Below are 18,705 nucleotides of genomic sequence, written 5' to 3'. Positions count from 1 at the left end.
GTGTATGTTTAAAAATATCGTTCAATGTCATTCAACATGTCTTTACAAAATTAGAGTTCTGAAATTGGTCAGTTTTTTCGTCAAATCTTGACATTGATGAATTATAAAAGCTGGCCCGAAAAACGAAGACTCTTCAATGCAATTTGGTGCTCTAGACTTGCTGATTGTCTAACTGATAAAAAAATCATTTCAATTCGTTGAAAAATATGTGTTTTGGACACTGTGTAAAGAGTTCCACCAAAAAACCCGTTAATAATTTTTTTACCTTGACCAATAATCAGTATTTATTTATTTCACTGACTTCGGGTCAATCGGGAAAATTTTAAAAATCCCACAGTAGTCGAATATTTTGGATATTTCTCAAGCCACTACTAAAAGTACCCATTTCTCCAAATATTTCCTTCAAAAATTCAGACCAGTTGAAAAAATTATATATATATTTATTTTAAATAACATATAACGCACATTATTCTTATCTATTTTGGCAAAACTAAACTTCTCTATCATTCTGGAGAATTCATGTACACCACCCTGTCATGAAGTGGTTGGATTGGCCTGAAGTTATGTTCCAACTTTCCTTCTTGTCCAGAGAGTTCCCTAAATTCTTGCAACTGAAAGATAAAATATCAATATAATATGATGAATTTCAATTCTCAGCTAATTGTCAATAATTGGTTAACAATGATGTGAATATTTACACCACAAAGGCTTGAATCCATTTGTAAGAAATGGGCCGTAACGTGTAACCTCGAACATGTTACGTTACGGCTAAACTCGAACATGTTACGTTACGGCTGATGGAGACGAAGTGCTGTTGCATTTTCATCTTACTACTTCGCTTAACCGTACGGGCCGAACCGACAAGTCGAGGTTAGTATTAACTTAGGTTAGGTCTGAAGTGAATGAGTGTATTCGACCCTCCACCGCAACCCGAGGTTTATTGTGGCTCACGGCTCTGTCGAACTCTAAACACCTGATTCGTTCCCCAGCGGGGCAGGCACAACGTATATACTCTGCTGTTCCATCGTTAATGAGGTGGGGTTTGTTCCTCCACCTGAGACAGATTCTGCGTGGAAGCAGGCATCCGAGATGAGTATACATGTATCGCATATCTTTGTCTGTTGTATGCGGCGTTTAGTACCTTGTTCAAGGCTATAACTGACGAACCGTGTCAAAACGAGCCGAACATGTACAGTGCTACGTTACATAGATACGCTGTTCAAGCCGGAAAACCATTGCAAGCGGCGTTATTTCGTTATAGAATCGCTTACACTGCTAAAACTCAAAATACTTCAGGAAGTGAACCGTATTATCTTCCAAGGAGCCGAACATGTACGGTGTTACGTTACGGGATATTAGGTTATATGGATACGCCCATTCAAGCCGAAACACCATTGCAAGTGGCGTTATTCCGTTCCTTGTTTCGTTACGTTACGGAAATGTTTCTGGAAGAAAACCGTGTCATTTAGCAACGAGCCGAACATGTATGGGGTTATATACAGTACGGGATATTGAAAACTGTAATATCATCTGAAATAACTCAAAATACTTGTGATTTGGATATATGAAACATCCCATATACATGAACAAGTTTGTACAATTTTGGAGTTCAATTAAATTGTGTAACTGCTGGATTGAATGATTGCCAATTTCCAGAGTGGACTCTTCTTACATTTATGACAGTTTGATGTTCCATAAGATTATTATATTATTAGAGTGATAGAAGATTCATGAAATTATATATGTATCAAACATTCTCTACCAAACAGTTTCATATTAAAATCGCATTAGGAATTCAGGCGGATTCTATAATGAAAACGAAATTCATATGTACAATATCATCATCATCATCAATATTGAATACGGAATTGTGTAATCGAAAATACTATCTCTTGATTTGAAATGGAATTTTATATTATTTCACTTCCTTGGGATTTGTTTAAAAGTAGTTGACAATGTTTCATGGTGAATTTTACTAGTGGATTTTACTAGTTCGAAATTTCACGATGTCTTGATTGTTAGTATCGTTTTCGAGTGACGATTGGACTATTCTTCCGAGAGATGACTATTTATAAGTCATTTAAGCGCTTTCACCTATCCCCTCTCTCTTTTCTCTGCTTCCCCAGCTTAGCGGGAGTTGACCGCTTGATTACAGATTTCCATATGTTGCATATATGCAGCTTCTTTGAACTTCCTCTCAAACCAGTGTTCGATCTCAGCTTGGGACCATTTGATGTTATTTTGATGAGTCCAAACATGCTCTACTATTCTCGATTAGCTTTCAAAAATCTGTAGACTAATCAAAGTTGCAAGGGGAATTATATCATGAATTTAAAACTCCTCCCAACACTTATAAAATGAAAGTAGTGCTTGAGAATAGTATTGAAAACATATTTTATTAGGTAATCAACAACAATTAAATTCGATGGATGGAAAAGACATGCTGAGTATGTATGCCATCAGAATACCAGTCAAATAATATGGATATACTCATGAAATTTCAGTTACATTTGTGAGGTTTTTACACAGGGAAAAAAATAGTTTTCATCATACTCGTACCTGATTGTGAGAGAGCTTTATGGTGTTTTTGAACTCTATCCAAATCACTACTTCTGAACATGGTGGTGTAGTGAGAGACCCCCTATAAGTGAAATAATGGTTCCTGTCAGTTGTAGTGAAATCGTCCAACGAAACGAATCCATTAATGTCAACACTCGATCCTACATCCTGAACTAAAAGTAACTGCTCTGCAAACTGCTCATAATTTTCGTTATCTTCACTTGTAGCCTGGAAAATAGAGAACAATCATTTCTATCATTATTTGTTACTTGATTCGTTTCTGAAATACTATGAAATTATTTTGTAAGTATGTATATTTTGATGTAAATATGTGAATCCGATGAGTTTACCAATAACTTCTGAAATTCGTTCACCATTTGTAACTAATGGTGAGTTTTCCATATTCTACAAAAATAACCAACACATTATTTTTAAAATTTAAATGGTGAGCCAGTTGGCTTTCCAATTAGATACTTGTCTTATGCCCCATCAGCACCAATCTGGATGATATTACAAGATAAAGCATTCAATTAATTCATAAAATTACAGCTTTATATCATGGGGGAGATAACTATACTCAGTCCCGATGGCAGTACGTAGACAGACGTTCATACGCTATTATTTTCCTTTTTTGTGTGAAGAAAGAGAAGTAGAAAACAAAAAACCCTTCTTTCTCAAACATTCTCTACTAGTAATTAAAACCTAATGTTGTGAATCGTGCCCTGAAAAAAAATAACGCCGGCCGCCACTGGTAGCCATAAACCAATTGTGACATAGCTAATAACGCGCGAATGTATAATGTTCGCTGCCGTTCTAGATGTGGCGAGAATAATGCTACCAGCTTCAATGGAATTCCGGCAAATTCTCTACCGCATTCGATTATGATATATAAATGCTAGCCACGAGCATATCGACACAGTTAAGTGGAAGTTACAGTGCGGTACGCGAAGCGATCTAGTATAGTAATAGTTGTAGTGTTAATTGTATAGTAATAGTTGTAGTGTTAATTGTATTTAAAGTGAAATAGAGTTAGGTTTAATTATTGTTTAGTGTAGTCAATTATTGGTCAACCCACAGGGAAAATTGTAAGTGGAATAATTCACTGAATTTCTTCTGGTTTATGGTGAAAACAAGGAGTGTCGATTACGACGGAATGGAAAAGCTTGAAAAAATATTCGAGGCTTTGCAAGCGAGCGTGGGTGAGACTGAGAAACACAGAAGAGAGAGAGATGAACACAAAAAAGGGAAGAACAATTACGCCGTAATGAAGATCGTGAATTATTACTAGGTAATCAAAAAGAAAGACTTGCTGGTAAATATTCAGGTAAAACAGGAAAAGCAGGAAAAAGACAACCAGATGTACCTTCATTTATTGGAATATTCAAAATCGCACGTTGAAAGGTAAGACCTCGTTAGTCCTCAGCTCGTACAAAACCAAAAACGTCGATCTAACTCCGCCTCTGTGGTACGTGGAAGGAAGAGAGAAAGGGTCTCCTTGTAACTGATATAGACAGAGACAAACTGAGTTCTTAATTGCGCATCATCCTAAGAGGCCAAGCTAGAATATTCATAGTTGTCATAGATTGTGAAAGAAGTTCAATAGAGTTTTATTGATCTGGGCTATAACTTCAAAAATGTTTGGCAAATTTCATGTAAATACCTACAGAAATTGTTTCTTTACTCACAATATATAAAAAAGACAATACTGCTAGTCCATCCGTTTCATTAGCAGCTTCAGCAAAAGAACCATGATCGGTCTTGAACATCACCATATGTAATTCTAAAGGGAAGCTGAAACGAAAAAGTAATATTCAGAACAGAAATGGATGAGTCTTTCGCGGTCGTGGTTTTTCCTGTCACTATTTTTGGGGTTTAAAGGCCGTGGATTATTGGAATTTCTACCTGACGTTTCGCTGACGCGAGTGGCTAACTTCTTCAGAGGTTTATACATCTTGAGTTCAAATCTTTGATGACTTGATATTACGGCTGCGTAACACGTTTTTATGGTAACTTCTCAGGTAGTTTGGTGTGGTAATACCTTCACCCCTGCTGCTGACAATGGGCCCCTTTTGTCTTTAGCCCTTTTATCTGAGGCTTTGTTATATCTTCTTGGTGGGTTCAAAACCGGATTGAATGATGTACACTGTATACATTCGATCTCATGGTCACTTGAAGATGTTCTAGTTCTTTATCTAGATGCTGTGGTCCAAATATTCTTCGAGTCCGTTCCATTAGAGTGGAGATGAAAAAGGTAGCCACTCGCGCTAGAGAAACGTCAGGGAGAAATTCCAAAAATCGATGGCCTTCAAACCCGAGTATTGACACGGAATGTACAGAGTGTTTGTCAATAACATGTTGATATTGTTTGAGTCCACTTTGAGAAAAACTTCATATGAACATGTTCTGAATGGGTTAACTCCTAATCTATAGGGTGCTGAAGGTTTTAAAAATATTTTTTTCATTTTTCATGTGTCATGAGAATAAGTACAGCCACTACTGTTGTTGTTACCGGTTTTACATTGCCTTACCTAAATAGTAAAGCAGAATCGCGGTTAATGTTGCAAAAATCTGAAGATGTTTATAAAATAGGCGTAGAAAGGCCTTAAGTTTCCTTATACAATTTACTGAAGTCCGTGTCCAATGTCGAAATTCAATAATATTTTGAGATTTATTAACAATTTATTGATTCAAAGATAATTTACTGTGATTATAAGTGGTAAAAGGAATATTTCATTTAAACAACTATAAAAATAAAATTAAAACAACAATAAAAATTAATTGGCGCTCCGGGGCGACTTCATTGATTCCAGTGGCGCATTTGCTTTTTCAGCTGCAGGAAAACCCGGAAAAACCTGCAGCACCACATCATCTGAAGATCTTGATCTAACAATGTCCTCTCTCTTATAAAACAAAATGTAGGGTGTCTCCAGAGGCTCCAATAAATTCAATGCATCGCCAGAACACTTCATGACACGACTATCGTCAAACTTAAACCAGCCCGTTTCTTCTTTGACCAAGGCGTAATAATGACCAAATTCAACGCCAGAACCACAGTGAACAATGACTGCATGAATATTATAATAGTGGTCTGCTAGGTTGAAATGTTCATCTATTTCGAACCTTCCAAAGAGTTTCTTGCTTCCGTTAGAGGTTGAGTCTTGTTTAAAAATCATCAGTGTTATTATTAGATTGACTGGTGCCTCAGATATACTTGTTTCCTTATAACAGTCAGTTTGTTTGGCGCATGTTTGACAATACAGTCGATCATCACCTGTTAAAAATTCCATTTTCAGATGATTTAACAATAAGCTTTGCACGGACTTGTTATTAGTTATATTTGGTACTTCTTGAACATTTACCACAAAGTAAACAAGTGAGGATTTTTCCAGCAAAATATTTACAAACACAAGACGAGATTGTAGAGAAAGTTTTCTAATAATGATTTTCTTAAATACCAACTTCAAACTCTGAAAATTCGATAGTAACTGAATTACATTTTCACTAAAATGTGTGGATCTTCTACGTCATCGTGCAAGCTTCGGAACATATCGGAAAATTAAAAAAAAAAAATGAAAATACAAATTCAGAAGCAGTTACGGAAGATTATTTTGAGTCAGTTTGGTTCGGTTAGTTCAGAACATCAATAATTAAACTCCCTAATTGCATACCTTTGGTTGTTTATTAAATTTTCTGATCCTTCCTCATCGGTTTTTCCCCAGTGAAAATGGAGCTGGGAAAAATTATATGTTCCCGCTAGAGGTCCTCCAGATATCGATGGCACGGCTCCTCCACTGATAGATACAACAACTAGAATAATTAAATACTAATAATGATGAAGCTGGCCTCTCGACCACAGTTAATATACAATCCTGAATTTGAGACTTGTAAGTTGTTAATGTTATTTACATTTTCATTTACTACGAATTTCCATTTACCAAAACTAAAAACAGGTTAATTTACTCTTTCAATAATACTCGCATTTGAACTTATTCATGTTAAATCCTTTTAGCACTCCCCCATTTAATTTCTTGCCTGAATAAACTTTCACTTCAAATGACAAAATAATTATTTTTTCTATTGCTTTTCACCATCATCAACTAATCTGCATTTCAAATTGAAAAACGTGAATAGTAATTTCAATTAGCATATAAATAATATATTTGGAAATAACAGTTCATTTATAGGATGAATCAAGATATTCTTTGATTTGTTCTTCTAGTGTCGCAAAATGAATAGGAGAAGTAGAACAACACACATCGGAAAAGTCTGGGGATATTTTTAAAAATAGCAATATTTTTTTTAGATCGCTTTAGGGAAAAAAAATTGACGGGTGATAATTAAACGAATGTAACTTACAACAAAATTTATTAAATGGTTAAAAATACTGAGTGCGCATATAAGCAAAACTAAAAAAAATATACATACATAATACATATACATATACATACATAATACAAAAAAAATTGAAATCAGTACAAAGTATAGCCTCCACGCTGGTTAATTACGGCCCTACATCTACGTCGTGCATCGACAAAATGAGATTGTCAATGTTTTGTTGAGGTACATTTGCCCATTCAGCGAATGAAAGCACTCTCAATTGAAACGTTGTGTGAATGTTCCCCATATGCGGAGTAATTCTTCGTTGAAGCATGTCCCACACATGCTTGATGAGATTCAGGTCCGGTGATTGTGCTGGCCATGGCAATACATCAACTCCTTCGTTGGTGAGCCAGTCAGTCACTAGACGCGCGACATGTGGACGAGCATTATCGTGCATTAGGTGGAAGTTTTCACCAACAGCACCAGCAAACGGACGGACGATAGGTAGAAGAATGGTGTCGAGGTATTGTCGAGCTGTGAGGGAGCGATTTGGAAAAATGAGATCGGTTCTGCCGCCGATCATGATTCCGCCCTATAGCATTACTGTACCACCTCTGAATGTGTGGACTTCCTGGACGTGTCTCAAACGTTCATTATTTCCAGGTCGTCTCCACAGTCTTACTCGACAAGAATCTGGATGAAATCTAAATCTGGATTCGTCTGTAAACAAAACTGTTGCCCAATCATTTGCATCCCAGTTTTGATGTTCTTGACACCACTCTAATCTTCTACCGCGATTGCCTCTCGACAAAGGTGGACATCTAAGTGGCCTTCTGTTGTGGAGATCTGTTTCATGCAGTTGATTTCTGACAGTATCACGACCAATGGTTACCTGGTGCGTCTGCTGCAACACGTTAACCAACTCAGGTGCTGTGATTGTCGGTTGTCTTCTTGCGGTTAAGACCAAAACTCGATCTTGAACTGCAGTTGTAGCGCGTCCTCGCCCTGGATGTTGTTCGGCTGAACTGCCAGTTTCACGGAAACGCCGTCACAATCAACTGATAACACGTTGGGAGACCCCCAAACGAAGAGCTACATCATTTTGTCGCATGCCACCTTGAAGAAGCCCTACAGCTCTATTCATCTCAGCCAATGGTAAGTGATGGCGTTCCATGTTAAAGCACAATATTTCCAGTTTAATTGCTGAGCAAGAACTGCATAGAATGTACAAACTCGACACTTTCAGATTATTCATTTTAGCCGAAAACCTACAGTTTGTAAAAAACTTGATAAAAGATTAGTTACCGTTTTTGCAGGCTTTGTTCAACCCATAGAAATCTACAGGGTGGTCGAGTGTACCAATTTAATCGAAATTAAACGACCTTATGCATTATTTTTATGATATTTAGTATGTGTGTATATAGACATAGGCACTTTTTTCAATTCCTTAACCACCTATGTTCAAATCAAAGAAACATGTTTTCTCTCTTTTTCTCTCTACCTAATTCAGATGCGTAGTTTGTGCCCGTTTGTATTCCTACGAAACTGAATAAATGAATAAGTTTCAATTAAAGAGGCGAGTTACGTTATTACTAACTATTATTCAAACAATGCAGATTTTGTCCACATTGTGCATATTCTTTGTCCATTGATTTCTAAAAATTGTACGTCAGAAATTTTACATTTTTGTTCTCATTCAATTTTTTATTGAAAAAAACAGAAGTCCTTGTAATTTTCCTGTCGTATTACACGGTACATTCCTTATCATAGCCTTTTTAATAAGAGTGGAAATGACGAATCATAAATGTTTTTAGAACATGTTTCCGCATGAACCAGATGAGTTTGCAATTTACACACTATTAGGGGAGGAACGCGAGAATTAATTATCAACAAAAACGTTTTACGCGTTTGAATCCTAGGGATTTCTTCTTATGAGACCAACCAGAATATACATTTTATGTGAAATTAATTCATTGTGGAAACCAAAAACACTCAAACTGAATTGTAATAATTTTCAAACAACAAAAAACGTGGCTTGGCTTCATTTTCTTTAAACAAGATATTGATATTGCATTTAGAACAGGTAATACGTTGGAAAAGTTTGTCAAAATTAATAACGACAAAACATCAAAATTCAAGAAATCAAGAGTATATAAATTTAATTGTGGAACTTGTCCTAAGATATATATCTATTGGTCAACCCGGCAGAACATTCACGAATCGAATCCAGGAACATCTTATAAGCTTTATTAAGAAAACAAGTTCAACATATTCAAAGCCTGTATCACATCGCGTCTTGCGTTCATAAGGTTTCTTTTTGACTATTTTACGTACAGTTGAGAAAGGAATTTCGGTCAAATCTAATGTTGCTTGTAATAGTTTGCTTTCTTCGAAACCAAACTTGGATGTAGATTCTTATATACATTGAAACATACTCTCTGTGTTTCAATATTCACTGATATTTCTTTTTCGCATTGTTCACCATCGCTACTGGAATCACTACACTGGAAAAAGTCTGCGTTGTTATCACACTCGTTATTACTATTAGTACTTATCCAAGGACGCCATATTTTAAACAGATAACAGATATTTCAAGTAATTATAACTGCACCAATATCGAATTTCAACACTCAAATCGCAATCAGTTCCTGAACTGAACACGACGGTTTTATAGGCCTTTGACTGTACTTACCGGTATGCCCATTGTTTTTCAGATGTACGCTTTCCAAGGGTTCATCGAAATTTTTGAAGATTAGAGGAGGAAATTTCTGCACAATAACATCCGTTTCTTCAATATCTATAGGGCTTTGAAGTTTTCCATGGCCACAGTTTTGATATCTTTCGCCCCAGAAATTTGGACCTAAAATCGATATCTTTTTCCATTTCAAATAGTCACTGTTTCAATAAAAAAGTCTGTGTAAGGCATTTTGATGATTATGGTTGATGTCGTTTGAGTTTTGCTTGGTTTTTGTTTGAAAAATTCGTAAAAATGAACCTCACAAATTTAGTTTGAGAAATGTTACCGAAGTGGGATAGTCTCAGATTTTTAAAGTTATACTGTATTGATTTCAAGATCACAATTCTAGGTGGATTTGAACCCATTAAATTTTATTTCATCAGCTCCTATTGACGTTTTTACAATAATTGCATGTCATTTTTATCAACTCAGATGTCAGTTGACAAATATATATAGGGAGAAGCAAATTTTTAGAAACTGAATCTTACTGAAACAGTTCACTGGAGATTTTCGCTATACTCATTCAATTTAAAACAAAAACATCAGTCATGACGCATCAGCTGGAAGTAGATACGGAAAAAGTTTATATGAAACCCTAAAGTACACTGTATTGTTTTTCAATATGATTTTTTATCAAATATCGCACAGTCCCGTTTAGTTTTTAGAAACTGAAACTTCTTTATGATATTTCTCAACATTTCTGTCAATAGTCATTCACAAGGAGGGGCTATGCTGATAAATAATCGGTTAATTTTCCAATATTACGATATATCGAACTAAATATAATAACTATAAATCAAGCAAACGAATCAACGATATATTTGCTAAACGTTTCTTCGTCACTTCTCATCTGCTTATCCAAATGAATTTATTTTACGAACTTTCTCACTATTTTTATAAGAATTTTGAAATTCGTTCTGTTTCTTACCAATCGTTCCATCATAACCAAAATCTTGACAGAAACCTGAAAAAAAAGTTGTATTAAGATATACACATCGTCAACTTCTAGAGACAGGATAAATAATGTCATTCGAAATGAAAGAACATTGATTTTATTGCATTTGGGATAGACAGACTTTTTCTTCAAGTTCATATGTTGCTAATACGACTAACCTAACTTTCAACAACAATAAACAATTGTTCAATTGTTCTTCAATAAAATGAGTTCTCGAAATCTTTGAGTGTATAGTTAGGTATGAATTAAACAATAACTTTTGTTTCGATATTGAATAGCTTTAACACCAAGTAGGTACTAATGAGTGTCGGTTAAACAAATGGCTTTTGTTTAACTATTTCATTCATTCGTATGATTGTAACATTGAAATTAGTTTCCATTTCGAACACATTCTGAATTCCCAATTTTCTCAATAATTGATGAAGCCAAAATAGCTAACTGCTCAGGTTACAGTACATCTATATGCGATGAAGATTTTACTCCGAAAATAGTTCATTCATTGCTTTTGAGTTTGATGCAGGCAATCATCAACTAAAAAACTGCTAGAATCCAAGTGAACTCCAAAGAGGATATTAAACTGAACATGAAGTAACTTAAAAAATTGCTTGTGTTGTTAACCCGAAAGACAAATGACAGAAACTGAGAAGATATGAATTCTTCGAATGTTTTGAGAACTGCGACAAAAATTATGTAGGTCAGACTGAATGAGCTACTAAAACTCGTTTCAAAGGACACATCTTGGAGAATAGCTATAGAATCATTGGATATTGCCCAAATTTGTACATTCCTGTATTCCAAAGAAACCATTCTCTACTCATTTACGAACCATTGTATTTCTTGCTATTCTTGATCAGCTACTAGAAATGAAAACGGAGGTTCTCCTTGTTAGATATAAATAAGTGAAGTTAGAGTTACGCAACCAATTCAATTCATCTTCTGAAGACGTTAACTTAGTTGGTGAAACGTGTGTTGAGAGAAGTGTTGTATTTTTGGAGTGCGGTGTTCCTTTTCGACCTCTTAGTTCTTTTTCTAAGCAATATTTCAACCAAAGCTAACACACCGTTGTAATGTAAAATCGGTAATGCATAAATGTTACAAAAATATCAAAAACTCTGCCTGAGATCAACTGAATCAAAGCTGTATAATGCCACTCATCTGTTTCATCCACAATTTTATCCACAACATCCAACAAAGCCGTGGTACAAAATATTGTTAAGCCAAATTGAACACGAGGCAGGATACAAAGTTTTTCAATAGGTGTATATTCTAAAAGTTGAGACTCTGTAGCATTTTCTAAACTTCAAAGCGTTTGACAGAAATGTTTGCCGACGGGTTGTGTCTAGAAGTAGACAAATTGAAAAAATAAAATAATCACAAAACAATTGAAAAATAATACAAAAAATATTCCCAACCAACTTACTTCACGACGTTTTGAGTGTTAGTATCCACTGTTTCTTTTTCATTCGTATATACGTTATTAATATTTGACCTATTATTCAACACATTCAATCATTGTCCAAAAGTGTGTTTACTTTATAATATAACTTTCTTATTATCGGATTTTCAACTCATTATTTACTTTTCACAATTTCACATTTCGCATATTAGGTATTTCACTTTTATAACCGACTATTCTGGTCCTGATATTCATAACAAACGTTGTAAACCACTTTCAAATAATTGTTACTTCACTTTCCACTTGTTTTTTCACACTAATACCTGAAAATGTATTTCTTATGTTTGTTTATTTTCACATCGAGCCTACATCAAGTCGGCTAATAGCTTTCTGGAATATTTCATTTCCAATCCAGGTAAACTTGGTTCTGCATTACAACGTAATTTTTTCATTCCTGCTACACATCAGCAGAATTTATTAATGAAGATAAATCATTTTGCATACAAGTATATCATAATTCGCAAACATCATTTTAAACCACGTTGAACGCCCTGTTAATCAGGCCAAGGTTCACCAATTAGTGTTTCAATAGGCTATAGTTGGATTATCTAATATCTTTTCATTAATTCAAATAGTTTTCCGCCCAATAATTTTCCTTGAAAGAAGATTCCTAGGAAATGCAAGCCTGATGATAAGAATCTGTTGATTTATTTAGGTGTAAAGTTACAAAACTTCTTTTCTGCATTATTCCTAAACGTTTTGAACAAATTAATCAATTACTAAATTCATATTGGCAACAAAAGCATCACAACCTTATGAAAATATAACCAAATCAACTCTCGTTGTTAACTTAGATATGATTGATTGTGTTGTATTGAAAGAACTTTCATTGTCTGAATAGATGAAGAAAATCATCGACTTCATGTTGATGATAGACACTATCTTGCACTGACGAGTGGCGAAACAGTCCGAAACCGGTCTGCAAGTGTGTTCCGGATATAATCCAACGCCCTTCGTGGTATTAGCCAGGAGAGTAGTTGTTTTCTGATAGGTGTTACTCCATTAACCTACAGAGGCCGGCCTGAAAGAATTTTTCTTTTAGATAACTTGATTTACAGCCTCCAAGTATGCCCTTTCAATTTGTGAAGATATTATTCGTAATTTGTTGAAAGATACTGATGCATCAAACCACCAAGTAAGAAAAATATGTTCTGCATCCTCAATTATCGTGTGAGTAATGTATTACTGTAACTGGTGTAATTATTACATTTTTCTCATTGAAATTCATATTATTTTGCTTGAATGAATGAACACAATTATTGTAATTCATCCTACCAAACTATCCACGAATCATCATTGGGTCAAGGTAGAAAAGACATGCAATAAAAATGATTCAAATTATCTTGAATTCCGCGTTTGTTACGTTGTTCTATTTTTTCATTTCACCAACGCAAAATTTCAATAATGGTCAAAGAGATACTCATAAATTCGGGTAATAACTTTGGATTAAATATATTGAAATTCGTTACACAATTTAAAGTGATCTCCGTTGAACAGTATTAGTGGAAGAAATATCTTTTAAATAGGTATATCTCCGAGTGGCTCATGAACATGGAAAGTCGATCTGACACAAAATTATATATTTTGCCTGTCAAACGAAAAATGATGCTATTGAAATTAAATTCTAATAAATTGATGGATGTAGCCGTTACTACGTGGTGGGAGATCATGATGAAAAGAGAAATGAAAATTTCTATGTTTTTCACCACTTTTATTTGTAACTAACATTACTGCAGTTTCGTCCTATACAAATTTCCATTTCTCTTTTCATCATGAAATTAAATTACTTTTCTACAAAGCCATAGCATCGAAGTTTGGCCAGCAAACCGTCATACCACACACGGTCAAATGTCTTCCAAATATGGGTATACTGTATAAATACACCTGAAGAAGCTATTGCATAGCGAAACACGTGTTGCGTTTTTGTAAAACTGTTCAGTAAAAATCCCACAATGATGTATTTATTGAATAAACAATTATTTCGTGATCCGATTTTATTAAGTTTTATGAAATGGTATCCAGTGGAACTAGAGAAATGCTACGAGATATAAGCGTGATAAAGCTAGATTATAGATAACCTAAAATGGTGGACAGTTCGAACGTTTTGTTTCTGAAAACCTCTTTTCTCACGCCAAAAGTTGAGTACTGTCTCTCGACGCGCATTTTGCTAACCAAGTTAACATCATCAGGAGATTACTGAAACTAAATCTTCGGAATTAACTTGGAGCCTTTCACATACAGCGATAAAAGGTTTCTGATCTGGTTGCGTTTCTTGTTGTTTTCGAAATGACAATCACATTTATTTCTAGTAGGCTTGACAGCAACACAATTTTCAAAATATTCTCCTTGGAGTACCTACCATTCATTCATGAAAAAGAAAATTATGAAGCTACAGTAACAATCACATAATTTCTGAAATCGCTATCTTTGTCAACACTATGAAAAGTATAACAGTCTTTTTTAAATGAGTATAAAAATGTTTGAAGTGAACTATTTTTGAAATACACTGGGATTCATCTTTACTATTACTAGGGTAGTGTATAAATTAGGAGACTCACCTAAGTCTGCAAAAAAACACATCACAAAAATGGCACTTCCAAGTAGCATTATATTAGAGGACGGTGTTATTTTCTGAACCCAACGGAAGACAACATTGCAATGAGTGAAGATTTTTAGCAAGTGTTTGATAATGTTCAGCGCTAGAGAAGTGGGAATCACGGTCAATTTAGGCAGGCTTTTTATTACACGTGTCAGCTTCCCAAATACTATTATAAAATTGGAGTTTTATAACTATTTTAGGGGTAAGACCTTTCAAAGGCTCATCGAGGAGGCTGCTGCAATGAGAATTGAAAAATTGGAGATGTAAAAAATGAAGCCCTTGAAAATTTTTTGAGGGCTCAACTCACAAAACGTGAATTAAACTTATTAAAAATCATATACAATACCCTACCATACAAAAGGAGGCGTCAAGAATAATCAAAATATAAATTAAATGCGAAACGGGTTGATTACTATAGTTGAATCAACTCTTTTTTCTCAGAAATTGGGATGTTTTTCAAATCCAAAAATATTTTTGAATATTCAAAATCTAATTAAGTGGACTGTATGTATAGCGACGATATTTCGGAACCTATTTCTGAAAATTGAAAGTCGAATGTAGGAGATAATAATGCAGAGAAAATTTCCTAATTCATCATCAATAGCTATTTTGCAAATTTTTACGACTTCAAAAGTACTTGGAGCAAATATGTTTTTCCTACGAATGAGACACTCTTTTCTTTTCATAGATATAATTAATTACGTATATTACTCCACTTTCAATGAATGTTTTTCATACCCCTCAATTACCTATGCTACTACCTGCCTCAGATACTGTGACAACTATCTCGGGGTTATAAGTCACACAGAATTGTTATTTTTCCTTTATGGATGACGTTGGAGAAAAAAAGAATATTTCTTTTTGAAAGAGTATAAAAACATTAACTGTTGATATAAAAATATCATTGATAATTCATGAAAAAGAACACTAAAAATGCAAAAGACAAAAAATGTGACTTACAAACCCCGGACAACCCTATACTGTTCATTTTAACTTTTTGAGTAAGCTGTGTTCTATTTCCACAATATAATTATTGTAACTGTATCAATCAATGAATGTATATACAATGTAAATAAATATTTTTTGATGTTTATTACTTTCTTGTGGACACTTCCATTCATTATTATTATTTTTATCTGTTGTACTATAATATGCATGTTTTCGATATTTTTGTTACTATATTCTTCTATTCTTCGGTCGGTAGCCGTGAGTGCTTTGTTAACTCTGTCAATCGGCCGATGTGTGAGTCGATGGTTCAAACCACAGGCTGAACGATCGATTTCCACTTACTATCGTCCAACCCGTGTTAGGAATCACACGTTACAAGGTAAGACCTCGTTAATCTTTATTTCGCCCAAGTTTCGACTTCTGAGGGTTGTGTTATAGGGGAGCGACAGCTGGTTGACGGAAAAACAGATTTTAAACATGAGATTTTTAGTAGAAACGAATGGAAAAAATTGATTTGAGACTCAAAACTATCGAATAATTACTTTAGACTGGCGCATGAATCCACATTTGATGTATTAGTTCAACTACACCTCAAGATCATTTGCCAAAACATTCATCATATTCCAATAAGGTAGAGAAGCAAATGGTGTCACAATAAAGGACGTTATAATGGGTAGAACATTCAAACATTTTTACACGATTCGAGAGGGGGGGAATGATGTTACACTAGGGTGGTCACAAAAAATCCATGTTGGAATTTTTTTGAGGAGACCCCCCTAAAAGCTGCCAATTAGCTATGAAATTAGATTGGTGAGGTTTCAGATCAATGGGCATATTTCATGCTATTGAAAATGATACTGGTTTGCTTATAGACTGATCAAGTTAGGGGTATATTATACTTATCGAGGCTAATCGGTCCCAATACCTCTTCATATTTGCAGAAAAAACAAAAATTCGAGAAGCAAGAGTTTAAATTGGCCGCGTGTCTGTTGACCAATGAAATTGATCGTGTCTACAGCGGTGTTGCCAAGTGTCAATTATTCTTAAGCATAATACGAAGTTATGAAAGTAGAAAGAATACATTGTCTCATACATTCAAGAGAGATAGGTTACTGGGTGGCAATATGGCTAATATATATCGTTGAATTTCTTATTTTTGGTGGGTGGCATGAATGTATAATTGATTTATTCTATTAGGGTTCATGAGCCTTCGAGAACCATTAAAAAATATAGCTCGTTAAATTCTATTTAGAACTATGGTTTTCGAGTATATTTTATCACATATAGAGAATTTTTCCATGAATTTGAACGTTAACGGGTTCATATACACTTCCATTATTAAAATGAAAATGTCTACTACCGGAGATATTTCAAAAATAACGTTTTTATTGCGTTTTGTGTTATTTGGATTCCATGTATAATTAATTCTCCCTTCCAATGCTTTTCTTACACTTTCGTCTCAGATTTAATTGTCAGAAGTGAGTTTGATTTTACTTTGAATCACGAATGAATCAGCAACTGTTTATACGCTTCGTGAATTTTACAATTTGGCAATGTTCATTATTTGTATTGTTCCTATTGGTCAATCGAACAAGAAGCGAGACTAGGCCCGTGACGTCACGGGCCTAGAAAATCCTATTTTTAATAATCAATTACGGGAAAACAACGCTATTTAGAGAACTGACACAAAGTACACTATTTTTCAATTTGAAATTACTACCAAATGAACTGTAAACCAAAATTCATGAAACAAGCCCATTGGATAAGGTTAACCTATGCCTCATCAAGGCACAAGTTTCGATTTCTGAGGGTTATCGTTCGTAGGGGTGCGATAACTGGTTAACGAAAAAAACATAAACACACATACATATCTTGAGTTGCTACTTCAACAACAAGTCTATTTGTGAAATATCCGATTTTGATATATTTATAAACGTATCTTAATGTTACATTTCATTCGTGAGTATATTGCCAACGTTTGGCTTGTCAAATAAACGATATTATTATCATTATCATTATTATTATATATCATCACTTTTGACCGATCTTTCCGGACGTACCCAATTCCAGACAACTGGACAGGTTATCGCAATCATCGTGAGAAATGGTGATTGGCAAGAACAATTGATTCAACTGCCTCAAAACTGTTATTTCCTGTTATCAATTCATTCTCTATAGACGGCAATGAAATTGATTTCTCAGAAGGGTATCATCATTAAGCCTGACAGTCTCGAGGATCGGCGAAGGATCGTTTGTTTCACAATAAACAATTGTGCATCACAAATTATTTCATCTAAAAATTGTTGGGGCGAAAATACGGGGGTGGTCCGAAAAGTTTCAGATCTCAATGTGAAGACAGCAACACTTGTAAATAAAAGCTAGTGAATTTCGTTGTTCAACTGTTGACAGTTACTCACCAAAGTTACAGCCATTTTGGACGCGCAGTTGTTATGTAACAGTCGTTTGAGTGAGGTGATGTGTTTTTATGAAAATGGACTAAATCGAGCTGTCATCAAGTATTTTTTTTCGAAGGGCAATACGCCTACGCAAATCATAGATGAGTTGGATTCTGTGTGTGGGGTCTCTGCATCATCATTTGCCACAGTGAAATTGTGAGCTGCTGAATTCAAACGTGACCTTAAGAGCTTGGGAGAAGATGAACGTTTGGGACGTCCAAAAACTGCAACCACCGACGAAAACATCGCCAAAGTTCACCAAGTGGTGATGCCTATGAGACGCATCTAGATGCCTATGAGAGTGTAGAAATAAGTAAACATAATAATATCATGAATAACGATGGTGGACCTGGAATAACGTTGGAGTGGCCAGGAGAGTAAGCTGTAAGAATTATATTTGTACATCTGAAAATCCTGACTCTCCATTCTTTGTATGTCGTGCATATACTGATATATGCCACAACAGAGTTGGCCCCATTCAGAGCGCTGGGAGCGCAGGGTCTCCAAAAAACAGAACGTTGCCCAAAATACATGGCAATAACCTTGTTTAATCATCTACCGAACTGCTACAAAGATCTTCCTTTGAATCAATTCAAAATAGTAGTCAAAAATGTCTTATAAAAAAAAGCGTACTACTCTATAAGTGAGTATTTGGGAGACACAGATTTTAACTGA

General features: G+C 34.9%; 1 protein-coding gene across 1 annotated transcript; it reads right to left on the bottom strand.

Annotated features, from left to right (window-relative positions):
* Nucleotides 1-419: 419 nt before the first annotated feature.
* LOC111508598 (carbonic anhydrase 2) lies at nucleotides 420-14,732 on the bottom strand. The gene is made up of 7 exons (XM_023164159.2): nucleotides 14,586-14,732; nucleotides 10,545-10,580; nucleotides 9,572-9,739; nucleotides 6,228-6,366; nucleotides 4,245-4,350; nucleotides 2,560-2,787; nucleotides 420-611 (listed from the first exon to the last, which is right to left on the bottom strand). The coding sequence occupies exons 1-7, from the start codon at nucleotides 14,632-14,634 to the stop codon at nucleotides 504-506; spliced, it is 834 nt and encodes a 277-aa protein (XP_023019927.1). The 5' UTR covers nucleotides 14,635-14,732; the 3' UTR covers nucleotides 420-503.
* Nucleotides 14,733-18,705: the final 3,973 nt, after the last annotated feature.

Source organism: Leptinotarsa decemlineata, unplaced genomic scaffold (genome assembly GCF_025532065.1).
Source record: "Leptinotarsa decemlineata unplaced genomic scaffold, Ldec_3_MD MMD2_tig00026330_RagTag_RagTag, whole genome shotgun sequence".
NCBI classification, from domain to species: Eukaryota; Metazoa; Arthropoda; class Insecta; order Coleoptera; family Chrysomelidae; genus Leptinotarsa; species Leptinotarsa decemlineata.
The sequence above is the reverse complement of the archived record's forward strand: the minus strand, read 5'-3'. Positions and strand labels throughout refer to the sequence as shown.

Excerpts from the sequence above, each read along its gene's own strand:
- LOC111508598 (XM_023164159.2), bottom strand. The coding sequence starts at position 14,634 with ATGCTACTTGGAAGTGCCATTTTTGTGATGTGTTTTTTTGCAGACTTA. Across the intron at positions 6,367-9,571 it reads GAAAAACAATGGGCATACCG|TTGTTGTATCTATCAGTGGA; the intron begins GTAAGTACAGTC and ends TAATTATTCTAG. Across the intron at positions 4,351-6,227 it reads AATTTAATAAACAACCAAAG|CTTCCCTTTAGAATTACATA; the intron begins GTATGCAATTAG and ends TTTTCGTTTCAG.